This window comes from Gastrolobium bilobum, unplaced genomic scaffold (genome assembly GCF_033153095.1).
Source record: "Gastrolobium bilobum isolate Gb01-03AN ecotype WA unplaced genomic scaffold, APGP_CSIRO_Gbil_v1 utg728, whole genome shotgun sequence".
Lineage (NCBI taxonomy): Eukaryota > Viridiplantae > Streptophyta > Magnoliopsida > Fabales > Fabaceae > Gastrolobium > Gastrolobium bilobum.
The window spans coordinates 746,273-766,609 of record NW_026899225.1 but is presented as its reverse complement, the minus strand read 5'-3'; the positions used below and the strand labels follow the sequence as shown (position 1 = coordinate 766,609).

The 20,337-nt window shown below is 33.7% G+C and overlaps 2 protein-coding genes across 2 annotated transcripts; one reads left to right on the top strand and one right to left on the bottom strand.

The window, feature by feature from the left end:
• Positions 1-10: 10 nt before the first annotated feature.
• LOC133288551 (UDP-glycosyltransferase 72E1-like) lies at positions 11-1,240 on the top strand (the record flags this gene model as incomplete). The annotated part of the gene is made up of 1 exon (XM_061486332.1): positions 11-1,240. A coding segment is annotated over one exon (1,230 nt), but the record flags the coding sequence as incomplete, so codon positions are not given.
• Positions 1,241-10,466: 9,226 nt separating this feature from the next.
• Positions 10,467-17,739, bottom strand: LOC133288530 (aminopeptidase P1). Its single transcript, XM_061486308.1, has 16 exons — positions 17,605-17,739; positions 17,374-17,437; positions 16,780-16,919; positions 15,727-16,011; positions 15,461-15,583; positions 14,793-15,110; positions 14,108-14,194; positions 13,862-13,929; positions 13,254-13,320; positions 12,784-12,918; positions 12,575-12,655; positions 12,189-12,243; positions 11,967-12,071; positions 11,775-11,846; positions 11,463-11,587; positions 10,467-10,854 (listed from the first exon to the last, which is right to left on the bottom strand). Exons 1-16 carry the CDS (start codon positions 17,695-17,697, stop codon positions 10,693-10,695), a joined length of 1,980 nt encoding a protein of 659 aa, XP_061342292.1. The 5' UTR covers positions 17,698-17,739; the 3' UTR covers positions 10,467-10,692.
• Positions 17,740-20,337: the final 2,598 nt, after the last annotated feature.

Below are 20,337 nucleotides of genomic sequence, written 5' to 3'. Positions count from 1 at the left end.
CAACAAACCAAACCCCTCGTTAGTAGCACGAGTTTGTTTAACCGTGATTGAGTCCCTACCCCTTCTTCGCTCTTCCATCCTATCCATGAAGCTTCCTCCATCAACTATTGTTGTGGACATCTTCGGTACTGTAGCTTTTCCCATGGCACGTGAGCTCCGCATGTCGACCTACGTCTTCTTCGCTACCAGTGCCTGGTTCTCTGCGCTTAGCATATACCTTCCTGTCATCGATAAGCAAATGGAAGAAAGGCACGCTATCAACTGCGAACCGCTTTTTATTCCAGGTTGTGAGCCGATTCGTTTTGAGGACACCCTCGAACCGTTATTATCACCGGGCGCACCTGAGTACGAAGGTTACTTGAGAGCAGCATTGGACATGCTATCTGCGGATGGAATTCTGATGAACACGTGGCAAGATCTGGAGCCCAAAGCAACGAAGGCCGTGAGAGAACCGGGGATTTTAGGACGGTTTACCAGGGGACCGGTATATGCGGTTGGACCGCTAGTGAGAACCATCGAGCCGAAATCGGACCTTGGTCAGCGAAATATGGTTATGAATTGGCTTGACGGTCAACCTGCTGAGTCGGTGATGTATGTGTCGTTTGGGAGTGGTGGGACCATGTCAGAAGCTCAGATGACTGAGCTGGCTTGGGGATTAGAGCTGAGTCAGCAGAGGTTTGTTTGGGTGGTGCGGCCGCCCATGGAAGGCAATGCGAGCGGCGCATTTTTCAACGTCACTGGTGTCCCCAGCGATGGGACGCCAGATTATTTGCCAGAGGGGTTCGTGGGGAGGACAAAGGAGGTGGGGCTGGTGGTCCCAATGTGGGCCCCTCAGGCTGAGATCCTGGGACATCCTGCGACGGGTGGTTTTGTGACGCACTGTGGTTGGAATTCTGTGCTGGAGAGCTTCCTCAACGAGGTGCCGATGGTGGCGTGGCCCCTTTATGCGGAGCAGAAAATGAATGCTTTCATGTTAACGGAGGAGCTGGGGGTGGCGGTGAGAGCGAAGGCGGAGGAGGAGGATGAAGGAGTTGTGCGCAGGGAAAAGATAGCTGAGCTGGTAAGAAGAGTGATGGTGGATAAAGAAGGGATAGGGATGAGGATTAAAGTGAAAGAGCTGATACACCTTGGAAAGAAAGCTTTGTCTAAGTCTGGCTCCTCTCATGAAGCACTGTGTCAGATGACCAAGGACTGTGAGTTTCATCTGCAGGGTTCAGAGGGAAAAGCTCGGGGTGCTTAGATGATATGTTACGGCTCATGCATTCAGCGAATTTGATCTTGAACCTTTCTTTCCTATCTTAATAAATGGAACGTTAATCTTTTTGCATGCAAATGGAATATAATATATGATAATGTTTGTTGTACGTCTTGTAAGCTGATATTTCATCAACTTTAAAGTTAGTGATAGGATTTACGCGGTAGTTTATAAAAAATAAAATCAATTTAATTATATTTACATAATAAAATATTTATAAGTTAATTAGTTATTAAGGGAAATCGCTGAAGCAACCGATGCCGCATTGTTGGCTCTTAACCGGGGAAAATGCTAATAACTGATACGGTAACAGGTGCAGTGCATTTGACATGAAGTGTGATCTGGTCTTTCTTATGTAATTAAATGGTGGATAACATGGGTGTTAGTTAGTAAGAAGATAAAATTATTACTCAAGTGTGGATCCTCTCACTCACATGCATGTGACAAGATTCTGCCGGTTCTGATATAAATTAATTGTTATTTTTTATCATCTTTAAACTTAATCCATTCTCCTATATTACTGTCTGTTAATTTATAAGTTAATTGCGATCTTTTTATATAGTTACGTGAGAGGATTAGCCCAAAATGAAAGACTCGAAAGACTCTTGGGTTTGGGAGTTAGTTTTTGGAGGAGAAGGAAGGGAAGGGTTTTAGAAAGCTCTTCCCTTGTTTGTGAGTTTAAAAAATGAGGGAAGGAAATTGAGGATTTTTACTAAACTCTCCGAAATCCTCATTCTTCTTAAAATTAAAGTTCCTACAATTTGGAGGGTTTGAGGGGAGAAATAGTAAAAACTACTTATTTACCCTTAGCATTAAAATGTGAAAACTACATAAATGTTAATCATTTTTAAAAGTGACATTATTAGAAAAGTCTCAAATACTGACAAAATTTATCAACGAAAAATATTTCGTCGAACATAGTGACGAAAATCACGTTACGTCCTAAATAGAGACGAAACAAGAATTGGCCATAATCACTAACATAAATATTTTTCAGAGAAAAATTCTTGATAGAATCTAAATTCTGTTGAAAATTTCAACGGAAATATTTCCATCAAACTTTTAGTGGAAAAATATTTCGATAAAAAGCTGTGACATAAAAAAATAATGTAAAAAAAAAATTTGTCGAAAAAAATTTCCATCAAATTTTTTTACAGAAAATATTTCCATCAAAATTTTCAACGGAACACATTTCTAGCGACAATTTTCGAGGAATTTTTTTTTCGTAAAACTTTGTGACGAAAAATATTTTCATAAAAATTTGCGACGAAAAATATTTTCGTAAAAAATCCTGACAGAAAATTTTTTGTGTCAAAATTATTTACATAATCTAAATTCCGTTAAAATATTTGACAAAACAACTTATTTGTCGAAATTTTCGATGAAGAACATTTCCTTCAAAATTTTTAAAGAAACACATTTCCATTGAAATATTTCTTTAAAAAATTTTGACGGGAAAAAAATGTCAAAATTCCGTCAAAAGTTTTCAACGAAAATATTTTCATCATACATTTTGACGAAAAAAATTCCGTTGAAATTTTCTACGAAACACATTTCCATCGAAAATTTTCGACCGAAAATATTTCCGGCAAAATTTGCAACAAAAAACATTTCTATCATAATTTTCAACGGAACACATTTCTGTCAAAAATTTTAGATGGAAAATATTTTCGTAAAAAATTTGACAAAAAAGATTTTTGAAAAAAATTTGGACAAAAAAAAAATATTCTGTCAAAATTCTTTACGGAATCTGAATTCCGTCGAAAGTTTTACAGAAACATTTCCTTAAAAAAATTTTACAAAAAAATTTTCGTCGAATTTTCGTTGTGACACATTTTCATCAAAAAAATTTGACGAAAAACATTCCGTCAAATTTTTTGGTGGAATTCTTTTTTTCGTCAAAACTTTTGATGGAATTTTTGTCGTCAAAAATATTAAAAAAATTATTTTCGTTAAAACTTTTGACGGAAACTAAATTTCGTCGTAAATTTTGACAAAAATTTAGTTTTGAAAAAAATTTCATCGGATATAACTTCTATCTCCTTTCGATGAAAAGTATTCCGACGGAAAAATATTTTTTGACGAAATTTTTATTGTTTGCAACGTAGAATTTTCGTCGAAAATATGATTTATTTTAGTAGTGTGAAAAATGCATTAATAATTTTGTTTAGAAATTTTAAACTTAATTTTATTTGTAAAATGTAAAAATATATTAATTCCTCCAATTTTTTCCTTGCCATTTTTTTAACTTTCAAACAAGGGAAAGAAATACCCTTCAATTACCTTCCCTTTCTTTCCCTTGGATCCTCTTCCTTTCTTTTCTCTCCAAACTCCCAAACAAAGCCTTAAGATCTCCTTGAAGGATACGATGATACGAATTAAGAAAAATATTAGAGACAGAAAATATAATAAGTTTGATGTATGTATTTACATAACTAGATGGCTATGAAGAAGGAAGACATTATTACAAGGGGTTGGGCCTACCAAACATATGCCTCTCAGCCTCCCAAAAAAAGTTGGCTTCCTCAAGAGGTCAAGTCTGACATTTCTCTCGGTCACAATTTGACTTTGTTCGTCCTTTCGGAGTGAGGTTATTGACTTATTTCATGGTTTGAACTGTAATGATTTTTATAACTTGTCCCGAAGTGTTTTTCATAGGAATCGAACCCATAATTTTATCGGCCAAAAAGACCCGACTCTTGAGCTACAATCCGCTTACCAACTGAGCTACACTATGAGATTAGTTATTGACTTATTCTTATTAGAAAGTATTACAGTTTTAAATAATTTATATACCATTTCAATCTTTTAAAATATTTTATTATAATTAAAGTAATTATAAACATAGTTAAATAAATTAAACTGTCAAATGAGGTCCCACACAACTTACGCGATATTAATTTAAATTCTCACTTAAATGAGGTACTAATCTCAGTAAATAAAATAAGATGAGACATCATTCTTTGAACTTGCTCCTTATTAGTTTGGTTCATTCTCCCGACAACTCCATTCAATTGTGGCGCTATTGGAGGAGTCTTTTTTAACTTTATGACCTATCGAGTTGTAGTACATCACAAAGGGATCTCATTGCTCGCCACCATTACCTGCTGCGATGGCTTTTAACTTCTTCGTGGTCTCCATTTCTACTCGCATGAAACTCCTTCAATGCTTGGAGTATTTCATCTTTTGTGTTCAACAAAGATACCTATAATCTCATAGAGCAGACGCCAATAAAAGTAACAAAATAATGTGTATCGCCTAGAGATATTTTCGACACGAAACTTACATTAGTGTGAATTAAGACAAGGATATACCTCATTCTTCTAGTCTGGTAAAATCTCTTGAATGATACTAGACATTATTTGTTAACAAAACAATAGGTGCATGCACCCAAGAGTTAGCCATTCAGGTTTGATAGCAATTCTTTTTTGGTGAGGATTTATAATCCATTTTAACTCACGTGGCCAAATCTTCTATGCCAGAGCTCCAGGTTTGAGCCATATCCAACAATAATAATCTTTCCACTTCTTACTTTACCTTGCATAACGTAGAAAAACTATTCATTCTTTCTTCTGGCAACCATCGTGCTTCCTTTAGTAAGTTTCCATCAACCTAGACCAAAGTAATCTACTAGCTCGACTTTAATAAGCTTAGGTCACATGTCTGGTATATGTCTAATCGCCTTCAAAAACAATTTGCAACCCACGTTGGTCGGCATAGTGACTTTTCCAATGTTGACAATTTTGCTGGTAACTTGGTTACCCATCTTCCCAATAACAAAGTTGCCACCGTAATACGATGAGAAAAATCCTATATGATGAGTGACATGCAAAGATGCTTCTAAGTTTATAATTCACGAACAATCATCACATGCTACATTAAGATTATTATCTTTGACCAATAAAGAAGACATTAACATCGACATTAATTGCAACAACTGTGATACTTTTCTCGTCTTTCTTGTTCGGATGTATTAGGTCCTACTTGACAATGTCTGTCTTGTAATCTCTCTTCAAAGTACAACACGTAAATCTCTTGTGACCCGGTTTCCCACAAGAGTAGCATGTAAATTCGGATCTTGGCTTTGACTAACCTCGAGACTTGTCTCATCCTCGACTTTTACTTCTTCCTCAATTTTTGACGATGTTTCTTCATATTGATTACTCGTCATCTTCATTCAATAGGCTATCAGAAACTGAGTTCATTAAACTTCCCCCTTTTGGGGCCGAGTTGCTCAGCGTTACAACTAATGTGTCCTAACTCTCGGCAACAATTGAAAAGTAAGAGAGCTTGCAACTCATCATCAATTTTTATATCAATTTTTGTTAGCTGATTTACGAGTCACTTGTATGTGTTCAAAAGCTTAATCATGCTTTCTCTATCCTTGTACTCCAACTTCACAAGTCGGCGCACCAAATGTGCTTCATTGTGTGGCATCTTCTTCTGAGTTATGGATTCATGTTTTATCCACAACTCACGAACATTTGTGCAGGTCAACATATGCTCGAACAAACTCTTATTAATGTATATGTGGATCATAGCAAACGCCTTCTGATTTAGGTGCTTCCATTCTTTATCACTCTTCCCTTCTGCCTCATTAGCGCTAAGGATTGACTTAAACAAATTTTTACGATAAAGATGGTCCTCCATTATGGGCTTTCAATACAAATAGTTCTCTATGGTTGGCTTGAACATTTCATCATCATGAGTGCGGTACCTTCCTCCCCTAACATCACAAAACCCTTGATTAAAAGATTTGATACCACTATTGTGGAAGGAGCCCTATTAGCGGAAGTGAAAAACAACAAACGTAAAAGAGACAAAGGTGTAAAAACAACAATGAGCACGCACCAATTTTTAACGTGGAAAAGCTTTCCAATATGAACAGTAAAAACTATGGGACTTAGTGTAGAAAAATATCTGTTATGGACTTGACATAGCGGCCCATATTCCAGAAGGCCCAAGAAGGGCTAACGGCTAAGAGAAAAATTAAGAAAAGATTCATTAATTATACTAATCATAATACACAACAATGGATTAAGAACTGGACCCTCAATATTTCTAAGAGGCCCAAAATTCCACTCATATCAGGTAACCCATCTATAAATAAAGGGTTAAGCCAATATGGTACAAACATTCTAATCCCTATCTCTTACCTGTTACTGTGCACACATCCCACTATTTGGCTTTGCCGTCAGTATTATTGTGCATAGTGATCTGTCTTCCTTCAAAGGTATCTCTTTCATAGATACCTGAGAGAGGATGCATAGATCTTATAAAAATATTACCAATAACTGGTTGGACATATCTGTCACGAAGACAGAACAATATCCACTATGAAAATAAGATTACAAGATTATCTCTCAAGTATAGAAACTAGAGGAATGCACTCAAATTACCTCACTCTTTAATGTGAAGGCTATAACTATTTTCTCTTATAACGAGGATATCTCCCTTTTTTCTCCTGTGACAACAACTCTGCTTTAGAGGTTCTTTTTCTTCGGCGTTTAGACTGGATCTTCTTCATCTAAGACTATTTCTCTTTTTGGATTTCCCTCCCTTGTTACGACTGTCTTCAGTAGCGGGAATGTAATCCCTTTTAAACTTATTGAGACAACCTTTGTTGTTAGTTCATCATGAGTCACGAACCCTAACAAAAGAAGAAGGCCAAAGAGAAGCAAAAAAAGCAATCGAAAGCTCCTCGTAACAACATTTGAAAATAATTACATATTTTTAATTTTTTTAATTAAAGAATATTTTCTTGTTTAAATGCTTTTTTAAAATATTGTTTGGCCATATTTCTACTTTTAAGAAAAAGAGAAGATGAAAATAAGTAACGTTGAATATGCACTATGTTCAAATATGCAATTTTTTTCATGGAATATTTTTCATCGGTTTATCAATTATTCATCTAATTCGATTCGAGCTGGATAGGATGACATGAGTGACAAAGCTCTGCCTACCAAACTGGAATAACCCATGGTAAATACACAAATTTTTTGTGACCATTATCAAATTTCTGATGCATAAAATTTTAACCATCAACTTTATTTGCGATCTAATTTTTTTTTCTACAATATTTTTTTTTAACTTATGATGTATTCAATTTATAGTATCATTTGCTTTATTTCAAAAAATTGCATTTTTTTAGGAGACAAAAATATACTATCTTTTAGTATATCTTAATTGAAACGAACCTCTTAATAGTTATGATATGATACGACTCATGCATTAACCGAATTTTATCTTGAACCTTTCTTTCTTATCATAATAAATGGAATGTTAGTCTCTTTGCATGCAAATGGAATATAATATATGAAAATGTTTGTTGGACGCCTTGTAAGCTGACATTTCATCACATTTAAAGTTAGTGATAGGGTTTACGCGGAAGTTTATAAAATTTAAAATGAAATTAATTATATTTATACAATAAAAATTATATAAGTTAATTAGTTATTAATTAAGGGAAATCGTTGAAGCAACCGATGCAGTATTGTTGGCTATATTAACTGGGGAAAATGCTACTAAGTACTAACTGATAAGGTAACAGGTGCAGTGCACTTGATATGAAGAGTGATCTGGTTATTCTTGTGTAATTAAATGGCGGATAACATGGGTGTTAGTACGAAGATCAAATTATTATTCAGAGAGTGATCCTCTCACGTGCATGTAACAAGATTTTGGCGGTTCGAATATAAATTAATTGTTATTCTTTTATCATATTTTAACTTAATCCATTTTCCTATTACCGTGGACCGTCCGTTAATTTATATATGAATTGAGATCTTTTTTATAGTTACATGAGAAGATTAGCCCATAATTAAAGACTCTAAAGATTCTTATTATCTCATTGAAGGAGACGATGGGAAGACTTATTGGAAGCAGAAAATATTAAAAGTTTGATCTATTAAATTACGTAACTTGATGGCTATGAAGCAGGAAGATATTATTAACTAGGGGTTGGGTTGGGCCCACCACAGATAAGTCTCCCAAAAAAAAGATGACTTGCTTGAGCAGTCAAGCCTGTAATTTCTCTGTCAGTCTCAATTTCACTCTGCCCCTTCTCTCATGGTTATTGACTTATTCTTATTAGAGAGGATTAAGTTTTTAAAAAACTATATACAATTTTAATCATTTAAAAGATTTTATTATAATTAAAAGTAGTTATAAACATAGTTAAATAAATTAAACCGTCCAGTTAAAAATTGCACGATGTGTAGGGAGTGTTTGATAGGGGAATTATTTTTGAAAATCCAAGAAAGTGGAGATGTGTTTCTAAGAAGTCAATGTTTAATAGCATATTTAAGAAAAAAAAAATTGGAAAATTGATTTTTTCGAAATTTTGTTTTGTGTATATTTTTTAAATCAAAATACCTTGATAGGGGGATTATTTTTGTGTGTATTCTTGGAATCCGATTCGGTGGAAAAATTTCACAAACTTCTTCGGACAAAATTATCCCCCTCTCTTTGTTCCCTGCGTTAATGGAGCTTCATTCTCATCGACGTGTTTCCAACCATACGGTTTCCGCAGCAGGGAAGGAGAAGCAATTGAAAATATTTTTTGTTGGCTTCAAATCCATCACTGTCCATTTTGTACTGGTTTTGTTAAAATACAAATACTAATGGTCTTCTTTCTTCTCTGAACCTTTTTCATTTTTTACTTTGTAAAGATGATAACTTCGAAAATATCTTTGTTATCACCGGAGTACTAAAGCCTCAGGGTATCATTTATTCAATTTCAAAAAAGTAATATATTTTTCTTATCATTTTATCCTTTTTTTTGTATGGTTATTTTTTTTTAAATCATCATCTTTTTCTACTTTTAATAAAAAAGTACATACTCCAATAACATCAAAGATATGCTCGATAACTTCAAAGCATATCACTCTTCTGCATCGTTGGTATTGCCGTTGGAGAAGATAATGCTTCTGATTTTTCTGACGATGGCAAGCTTTTATCCAGCGCTGGCAAAATGGGCTAGGCTCACAGGCCAACCCGTCAAACGGGGTGAGGCGGGCTGAGTTTTTCAGCTCACTTTCAAAAGCGGGCGGGGCGGGCTGACTCATTTTTTTGCAAGTAGATGACGAGATGGGGCGGATCGCGTACTTTGCCACATCTACTTTTATCTAATCTGGAAGGTGGGTTGTGTCATGCGGTTATTATGTAAAGCAACTCACATTTCCACATTTCGAGTAATATTATTACATAATCAACTAAATATAGAATTAAATTTAATATTTCCAATAATATTTTAAGGTTTTAATATTTTTACAGTAAATACAAATAAATTGTCATTTTAATTAAAAACTTAAAAAATTATAATAATAAAGACTATTATAACCCCAAAATAAATTATAATTATAAAAATACTTTGATTTTTGCCTCAAAACGATATCATTTTAGATTCAATGTAGATAAATTATATACATTAATTGTAAAAAAAAAAACCATATTTGAATCTACCAAACAATTTTTTATTCAGAAAATTTACTTTCTCAGCCTCTGCCAAACACCCGTAGTTTCTTTTGAACCGTAGGATATGGAATTCCTTTACCAACATAGTATTATCTCTTACATTTTATTTATTAGATATATTGAGTGTTAAACATCAAAAAGAAAATATTGCTTTGACAAAACCAACCATACCATAAATTGAATTTATAAAAGAAGCACGTGGGGAGGAGTGAGCCGTACTTTTTTTATTTCAAAATTCAAGGAGGGTTATCTTTTGGCAGTGATATAGTTGTCCGACATCAACCCTTTTACATTCTCGGTCCTTAAAAGTCATGCGATAGTCATGTACAGTCACACTTTTATCTCAATTAAACGCCAAGTTAGCTAATGATTTTCAAAATTAGGAATAGTCATATACACTGACTTGTTTGTCAACTAAACGACAATTTAGCTATGATTTTCAAAATTAGGAAGTAACGTGTGCTATATAGTACCAATTCGGGGGAAGGCATGAGTAATTTACCGAAGAAATTAAGCCATTCGGATTGCTTCAAGAAATTATGTCATCTTCTCCGTCCGGGAGATCTATTCATCTTAATTGCCACGGTGCCCCCCAAAAATGGTTCTACGAGCCGTCAAGCAAGAAAGTATCTACCAGTAAAACTTTGTCCACTTTCAGCTGTACTTGTGGTTCTTAATCGTTTTTTAGGCACAAGGTAATCTTAATTACAATAACAGGTCGATAACGACAAAAATATTAGGCGAAACAAAAGAACTGATGGCAAGTGGATAAACCAATTCAACAACATTACACCTTATTATGAGCACCATAGTCATATCTATGCTGTATACTTGAATTGAAGGAATAGCCATCCCAACAGGACATCTAAAATCTAGATTACAGTATATAATATGCATTCCTGAAGACAATGCAGATATTATGCTGAAGTAACGAAATTGATAACTTCTCAACTCAATACAGCTCATACACCTACAGGTTCAGTGGCTTTCTTCAGCCATGCATTTTCAGCTTCATCCAAATGTGGCGCCAGAATATCTCTACATGTGGAGTGGTAGGAGTTCAGCCAATTTATCTCATCAGGCATTAGAAGGTTCAGGTCAATCAACTTCGTTTGGTATGGTGTCTGAACAAGAGAAATATCAAGCACTTAGAAACACCATAAGAAATAGTATTTTATTGTTAGTAAGCGACAAATGAATCTTTTAAATAATGCTTCCTAATCAGAGGAAATTCTCCAAATTTAAAAACACCAATAAAACAGCAAAGGTCAGAAATAGGAGGCTAAACATGTAAAAGATAATTAGAAGGAAGCATATTATGTTTCTAATAAGCACTGCTAGTAACACCTTAAAAAAAACCATACTAACACGGTAACTCCATTGATGAAGTATAAGCTGTGTCATTTAACTTGCAAGTTGACTTCGCAATATAAACTTTAAAGGAAAGTGAAAATATGTAACACAATTCTAAACATCAAAAGGAAATTTAGAATGTTATACAGTTAAACATAAAAATAGATTTCTGCTACACCTATCTTAAAGTACATAAACAAAACCCCTACACCAAAGCCAGCCATTAATTAGTGTGAAAAAGGGACCCCATCAACACAAGATCAATTATAAGCCTTGACCGATGGAACTGAATAAAGCACGAAAGCTTTTAAGGATATAAAAAATAAACATCTCACGCGAATAAACTAATCACAAAAATAATACACAGATTAGGTCTTACCCAGGTAATGTGTTCAAAAGATAAGTAACCTTTATCACCAAAATTGAATTTTGTATCAGCCTCCTTGACAATAAGCACATTCTCCAATCTTATCCCAAAATTTTGATCCTCGTAGTAACCAGGTTCTGAAAAAACCAATTCATATGTATAATCCATAATAAATGTATTTAAGTAGAATTGAAAATTTGTGGCTTTTGAAATGATCAGTAAATAAATTGAAAATAATTCAACACAATCAATTGCAAATAATAGGAAAAGACAAATGATGTAGCAATCCTGATCTCATGGTCCACTAAGAAATTTGATACTAACCATCTGTAACGGTCATGGAAGATTGCAACGATACATTTCGAGCATGTGGTCTGAAACTGATTAAATGAGGTCCTGCACAACTTACATGATATTAATTTAAATTCTCACTTTGTATTGATGTGAGGAAAAAGGAAAAAGCTTGAATATAGAATCAAAATAAGCAAAAAGGAAACAGTGATAGTTCCTCAATACCTTCATGAACATTTAGGTAAGATCCAATACCATGCCCAGTACCATGTCGATAATCAAGACCATCCTTCCACAAAGGAATTCGAGCAAGAATATCAAGGGCATGACCTAAAGTTTTTTATTTTGAAAAAAAAAGGAAAAAGTAGCTGAGTTCTAATGTTAAATGGAGACTAGCTCAATTATATTCACAGAATTTGATACAAAAAATGGTCAAATTTTTTATACCACTTGTTCCATTAGGAAATCTAGCATTTCCAAGAGCAATGTGACCCTTTAGGACCTGTGCAAAATTCAGCAAATCAAGCAACTTAGTATAAAGGCTCTATAGAAAAGAAAGAAAAATGGAAAAGGGGGATGATAACTGAGTATTATTGTCTCCTTTCAGGTTGCTGACTAATAAACTAGCAGCTTTATTAGCAATATGAGATATTAAATGTTAATAAAGCATTTCCCTTTCCAAAAAAAACCTAACACCAGAAGAATAATTTCGAAACTTGTTTGCTATATTAGAATCCCACTTCCTACCAAAGGGAAAAACTTAGAATATTAAATGATTCATGGTATAGTTTTGAAACTATGTAACTTGTAAAAAAGAAAATAAAGGCACATACTGCTGTATAGCATGCTTTTTCATGTGCCGAAGGTTTCCCGAAATGAACTGTTCGCGTAATATCAGTTGTTCCATCTTGATACTTCAAAGACACCAACATAATCAAAATACAGAGGTGGAGATCATGATTATAAAATTTCACTAATAGTAACATTCTCCACAACTTCAGCAAAAGTCTATGTTGCAAACTGTTTAAAATATTAGACAGACCTGGGCTCCAGAATCAAAAAGATAAATTTTGTCTGGATCAAGCTCAGCACATGTTTCAGCCTGTGGAGAATAATGAATGATAGCTGCATTTGGGCCAACTGAGGAAATAGTAGGGAAACTCAATCCTCTGAAATGCTGAAAAGAGAAAGGAAAAAAAAATCTTAGGACTGAACACATACTGGCACACTCTCTTCAATCGGCATAGTAGTGCATATAAGAGCATCTATTTCCATGCATTTATAGTCCATTAAGTTTATAGGAAAGAAACATTTGACCTCATTTTTTTCATTCTCTTGAAATCTATAACCTTTTATGCTTAAGAAAATGCAGTCAAACACGATAATAAAATGAAGCTGCAAGATGAAATGCAATTCCTTATTATCGTGTGATTCCTACTTGTTATAGAATTTATATGCAGAATCTGAAGAAATACTATCCAAATAAATACTAAATTGTTTACTTGACTCTACCTCTTTTGATGCTCGAAAACCTTCAAGCTTGTCACTTGCAGTCACCTCAGTCAATTTCAAGGACTGCCTGCCAAATTTTGAAGAAATTCTATTATTACACTATATGGTCCAGCTTTTTACTGATGCATATGGAGCTAACTACTCTGAAAGATATGCCCAGACTCTAAGCATTTTCACTTGTTCAATAATAAGAAAAAAAACATCATCGTTGAGAAAGGTTAAAATAACTCTTATTTATTTAACTTTGGCATCGAGTCTGTAACAGTGATAAAGCTATTCTTTATTGACCGAGAGGTCACTGGTTCGAATCCAAAAAATAGTCTTCTTACAAAAACACAAGGATAAGGTTGCATACAAAGATTTCTCTCACCCTACCCTTGCAAGTCAGGGTTTCATGGAGAGAGTTTTTGATTTCATCTTAACAATATTCTGATAAAGAGCATGTTAATTTTTTAAAAAGCTTTATAGTAAGAGTTTCTTCTGATCATCATGAATTCCAGCCATAAACAAATAAAACCAACTTCACAACTTTTTCTCAATTTCTACAATGTTATATCATGATAAGCATGTTAGAGTTTAGGACATTCCAAATTTGATATCATACTTACAAATGTTTTTCCTTTTTAACAGAAATCTCCTCCACAAAGTAACCAGATGCTCCATAAATATCCTGCATCTGCACATTCAACCAAGCTTTTGCATCATTATTTCACACCTCAAAACTTGTTGTATATTTTGGTGGGTTACATGAAAAAAAAAGAAAAATATAGTAATTTAGAGAGAAGAGACTGAAAGATATGGTTGTTCTCATCTAAAATAAAACATATCCAGAGACATAAGATCCAAATGCAAACCTTCTTATCCAGCCAGACAAGATATTGCACAACAGCTGCACCATCCCGAATATGTGCCTTTCTTAACCCATCCAATTCCACTGGATTCTACAAGTATTGGAGTAAGAAAAAATAAGCAATTTTTGACATGAAGAAATGAAAAAATGAATTTTTTAAAGACATGTATAATTTTTCATTCAATTAATTGCTGAGACTTAGGCATGTTTGATTGTGTTCTGCCTTTTTAGTTCTTAAAACCGTTTTGTAGAATAGTTAATAAAATAGGTGTTTTCTATGTTTTTTTGTTTTGAAAGTTAAAAGTCAAAGCACAAAACAAAAACAACTCAGATATGTTCTCCAAGTTCAATTCTAAAAACTAAAAAACAGTTATAATTTTTAGAAATATTTTTACAAAAAAGGCATTATCAAACAAGTTTTTGTTTTTTTTTTGTTCTGAAAATCAAAAAACTGATTTTGAGAACTGAATTCAAACAGGCCCATTTTTCACTATTTCCTTCTAAAGTAATAAACTTAAGGGATATCAAAATCTATTAGCTATCCTGGATACAGACATCCATATATATATGAATCTAATTGAAACTTCCTTAATTTTCATGCAAGGTTGATTTGAGAAAGCTCCACCAACTTATGTGCTGCAAAAAAAATCAGATGGCCTTTATTAAAGGGGTATAAGTGTACAACCTACCTTTAAAGCTTTCGCAAGGGCCAAAGGTGACTGCTGCAAGAGAACTGTATCAGGGTTCAATTTTGAATACAGTGCATAACAGCATGAACCCGGATCAGCCCATATGAGATCATTACTATTTTCTTCTGCTTGATGTTTCCCATTTACACTCTTATTGATCTCACTGGCATTTTTTTCGGCCTCCTTTGTAACTTCAGCTACAGCACCCTTGGCAGTAGACACAGCATCAAGCTCATTCGTTGCAAGCAATGCCACATCAAAGTTTACTGCTGTATACTCTCGAATTTCAATTCTATTCTCCTCTAAATGATTTTTTACCTGGCACAAAACACAAATTTCAATGAGTTTAATATTTCAAACTGCCCCTTCCAACATCAGGATACCTAGATCATTAACCAAAGCAATACTCTATCAACATTTTTTTCTTAATCTTCCCTAGTAAATAAATTTGATTTAATTTGACCATGAAAAAAATGTTTTAATTGGTTCAGATGATTAGTATCGAGCATTCAGAAATACTACCATTCTTATTAGATTGTATAGATAAGGGCAATATACACATATAGTAACTTGATATAATATACTTCTTAGTTTTCTGTACTGTCACAGCTATGCAAACCTCCGGTTTGCGACACATTCAGAGATGATGAGACATTGCTCAAACTGACCTCGTCAGACACCTTTCGTTTGTCCACATAAACGAAAGCAGAACTGGTTGTCACAATAGCAAATGCATGAACAACGGGATTGTATGCCACATCGCTTCCACGAATATTATACAACCATGCAACCTGTATTGAAGCCACGTTATAGATAATAAAATGAAAAAAAAAAGAAAATAACCTTAAAAAGAATGAACATGTCAGGCAAAAAATAACATCGAAATCATAAGGTTTAAAAAAACGGATGAGAGTTGTTAAAATGATAAACTCACTTCATCAAGTGCTGTGAAAACTATCCCACGAGCTTGCTCTTGCACAAGCTTTTTTCTCAAATCTTTCAACTTTTCAGCAACAGAGCGACCTGCAAATTTCAATGGTTGTACAATAACAGCATTAATCTCTGCCGGTGGGCGATTTATCCATACTTCATCTACCAAATTTTTTGTTGTTTGAACCAGCTTCTGCGGTTTTTTGGCAAAAGCACGCTCCCATCTTTGGGCGGTATCAATTGATATGCACCAAGGGTCAACCCCAATGGACGCATCTTTTGGCAAGTTCTAGTGGAAGGAAATGACTTATTAGTACAGATATCCCACCTACTAAAATCACAGATATAGTCCTATCACATGAGATGAATAGAAAATGAACTTCTCAAAAGCAATTAATGGATGAGGCAAGATTGATCCAGTATGTTATTCTCATTCATAATAGTAAGTTTACGTTTTGGCTATATGAATATGATTTTATTATTTTTATTGTTATTTTTATTTTTTGGATAGTTCCAATAGTATCAAGCCTTATTCCTATTTGGCATTTCTATTTTCTAGAATGTTTAAATTGTCTTTCTTTCTCTGCCTCTCTCTCTCTAGTTCTCTACCAAACCCCTCTTTTCTCTCTTTAATTTGTTAACAATGTTAAGGAGTGTACAAGCTCAGTCAGCTCTTCCTAAACAAGAAGCTACTTGGGTACAACAAATAAGGTTCCTCTAAAGTGAGCTTGTCAATAAAGTGCACAAGTAAGGAGGAATCCACCCTTGATTTAATGTAAAGTATATCATGATCTTAATCCAATTCATGGGTGTATACACCCTTACTTGTGCACTTACGAGACAAACTCACTTTAGAGGAGCTTTTTCTGGGAACAACATATCAATCATGCTGAGATGTAGGCGGTGTGATTCTTGATCCAAGCTGTAATATTATGCTTTGGTGTGGCCAAACAAAGAGAAAACCATAAAAAGAACATCATTTGCTAAATTTTAGCATTTGTATTATATTTATCAAAAATATACATCACAGAATGCTTTTTAAAAGCTGGTGACTCACATCGGCCATCCAGGCATCTACAGCAGGATCTTCACCAATACGCATTAGCCTCCACTGATCACTAAGTTGTTGTTCAGCCTGCAAAAAGTATCGTCCATCGGTCCACAGCAGTGCTTCATCCTTTGTTATAAGTGCCAAACCTGAAAATCATTAAAAATAATAATAATAATAATAATAATAATAATAATAATGAAAAACAACACAAGAAGACACTTGATTGATTTTATCATGTATTAAATACACAAGACCATGGCATAGCAGTATAGCAAATAATAGGTACATCTAGAAACTCCAAAAACAGACTCAAAATCCATTTTAGAATCCATTATTTGACACTTCCGGTCTTAGAAACTCCATCCAGTGATTAGTGCATGCATTCCATAGCAACCACTGAGAATGAATTAGGGTGTAACTAAAATTCCCAACCCCAGCCAATCTTTTTTATTAAAAAAAGAGAGAGCAGGATGATCATTAATCATCAATTCAAGGCTAGCAACGAACCCTAATTCTTTTAAAAAATTGTAGAAAACGAAACTTACTTCCAAACCAATACGAAAATGCATAAAAGAAATTTCAATTTAGAAAGAAACAGACCAGCACTTCCAGTGAAGCCGGAAACGAATGCGCGGCGCTCGTCTCGTTCAGATACATATTCACTCTGCAAAGAGTAAATGTCATCGCAAAGAGAGGCAGAAGAGATTTCATATTAAAAAATAAAAATAAAAATCATCGGATTAGTCAACAGAATTAAAAAACCGAAAAATCTTCGATCTAAGTAATATTAGTGAAGAGGTGGAAAAAGCAATTGATAAGAAGATGATGAACCTGGTGATAATCTTCGGAGGGAACAACTAGAGCATCAAGAGGTGGAGAGTGAGAAGCCATCAAAGACCTCAAAGCAGAAAGTGTGTCTTCCATTTTTCTTTATTTTCTCAATCTCCCAAACAAGACTCTTTTGAGTTTCCAGTAACGAACAACACTGAACGTCTTAATATATAGAACGACAAATGCTGTTGTACACGCCTCCAAGCGTTTCCAAGGTCGACACGACACATGCTGCGAAATAATAATTAATAATGTCCTTTTCTATTTTTATTTTTTATTTTATATAAATGATTCAACCTATCTTTTTTTTTTTATGCTTACACATTATATCTATTATTTTTCATTACGGTTATATTATAATCTCGATTAGTATTTATTATTTTTCTCTTTTTTAAAAATTTTGATCTAAAAGTTTTGAAAAGTGATAAGAAAAATTGGCATAGAAAATAGTATGTTTTTAAGGATGGGATTCTAATAAGATTAGGAATATCACATCTTTATGTTGATAAAAAATTAAAAGAAAAAAATTGAACTATTATATTATAACTCAATCATTAATTTTTATTCTCGTTTTTGTCTATTATATTCTTTCTCTCGTTATATTAAATTTTAAAGATATTATATAAAAATTTACATATTAACTAAATATATTTTTGAATTTACTCAAACATAATATTCTTAGAGGAAAGTTATACTTACAATTTTTTTTTTACAACTTCTTACAACCATATATCATAACTGTTGATTTCCGACAATCAACGATTGTCATTTATTATGAATTAATAATTAATTAATGAGTTTAATTTGCGAAAATTATAACCGTTGAATGACGGAAATCAACGGTTATACTATATGGTTGTAAGAGATTATAAAAAAAAAATTGTAAGTATAACTTCTCCCGTATTCTTAATTATAATATCCTAAAATATATAATCCTTAAAATTATAGAATAGCTTATTACAAAAAATAAAAATAAAAAATTATAGAATAGCTTAAAGTATCTGAACTCGTTATAGGTTCGTTGCGTGAGTTAACTCCGAAATGGAAAATATTATTCTCCTGAATATATCCAACCGAGTTGAACAGGTCTTTCACATTATTTATTATTATCCTAATAATGCGTGACAGTGAGATTATTCTTACTGAAAATTGTCTACTTACTGAAATGCCTAATTACTGAGAAGAAGAAAAAAACTTAAACTGCCGTAAAGACTTAAAGTTTCAACGAAATATATAGGGCTGATTAGCTTGCAAATCTATTGGATGATCCTCCAACTTAAAATTTCATATAGAGTACTGTAAAATTTTAATGTTTATCTCATTCTTCAATAAATGTTGATAAATTATAATTAGAGTCTTCATAAATGTACGTGCGATTCACGTCCCAACTCTATATACTCTGCAATTTCAAAACTTGTGTCCTGATTTTTGTTCTTTTTTTAAGCATCATAATGTCCGTGTTTAGATACAAACATTGATGGATACGATTAGGTTATAGGATCTTTACATCTGGCATATTCAACACTTATTTATTAGATACATTAAACTCATTTTCTAAAATCCTATTTAATTATAAAAAGGCAAGCATTAAGCTATTTGAAAAATTTAGATTTGATAAATTAAATAAATATAAATAATATATTATTGTTATATTATAATTTTATTATAATATAATAAAATTTTATATTTGTTAGTCTATTTAAAGACCTGTTAGAGATATGATATGACATGATTAGGATACAAGTTGAATAGTCAACATGAATACGAAATCACAAATCTTAATTTTACTGTAAAAAAAACTATTTCAAGTTAAAAATGTAATTTTCAAAATATATTTAAAACGTAAGCATTAATTAGTTAGATGGTAAACAAGTTTAATTTTAAAGATTGTAACACTTTGGCAATGTCAGCTGTTTGAGTTTTAATAAAGTATGGGAATGCTGGCCTACATATATAAACAAAGAATAATTTTATATTAAGAAGATTTAAAAATATCTCATTTTTAAAAAGGCTAAATTATAATTTACCACCCCTGTACTTAGAGTATGCATGACAACCATTCTATTTTCTAGCACTGTTTCTAAAAAGAAACAATTCTTTTCTATTTCTATGCCTTGGAACAGTTTTTGAAAAAAAAATGTGTTTGATAACATATTCCATTTTTATTCCAAGAATGAGAATTGTGTTTGATAACACATCAAATAATATAATAAAAAATAATTCCTATTAAATATAAAATTATTTCGAATCATCACTTTCCTTTCCATATGGTGTAGTTGTGGTGGTGGTGACGGTGGGTGGCGTGGTGGTGGCAGTGGCGTGGTGAAGATAGTGGTGATGATTGTGATGGCAGTGGCTGCGACGATGGCGGTGATATTGGTGGTGGCGGCGGCGGTAGTGGAGGTGACGGCATGCAATGACTGCGACAATGGTGGTGGGTATGGTGGTTGGTGGCGACAACAATGGTAGCAGTGGCATGGTTGTGAAGGCATCATGGTGGTGGTAGTGGCAATGGCTGCGGCGGCGGAGGTGGTGGTAGGTGACAGTGGTGGTGGTGGTGGTGGTGATGATGGTGGCAGTGGTGGTAGTGGTAGTGGTGGTGATGGTAGTAACAGGGGTGGTGTAATGGTGGTGTGACGGTAATGGCTGTGACGATGGTGGTGGTGATTGGTGGCGGCGGCAATGATAATGGTGGTTGGAGACATTGGTGGTGATGGTAGTGGTGGCGTTGTG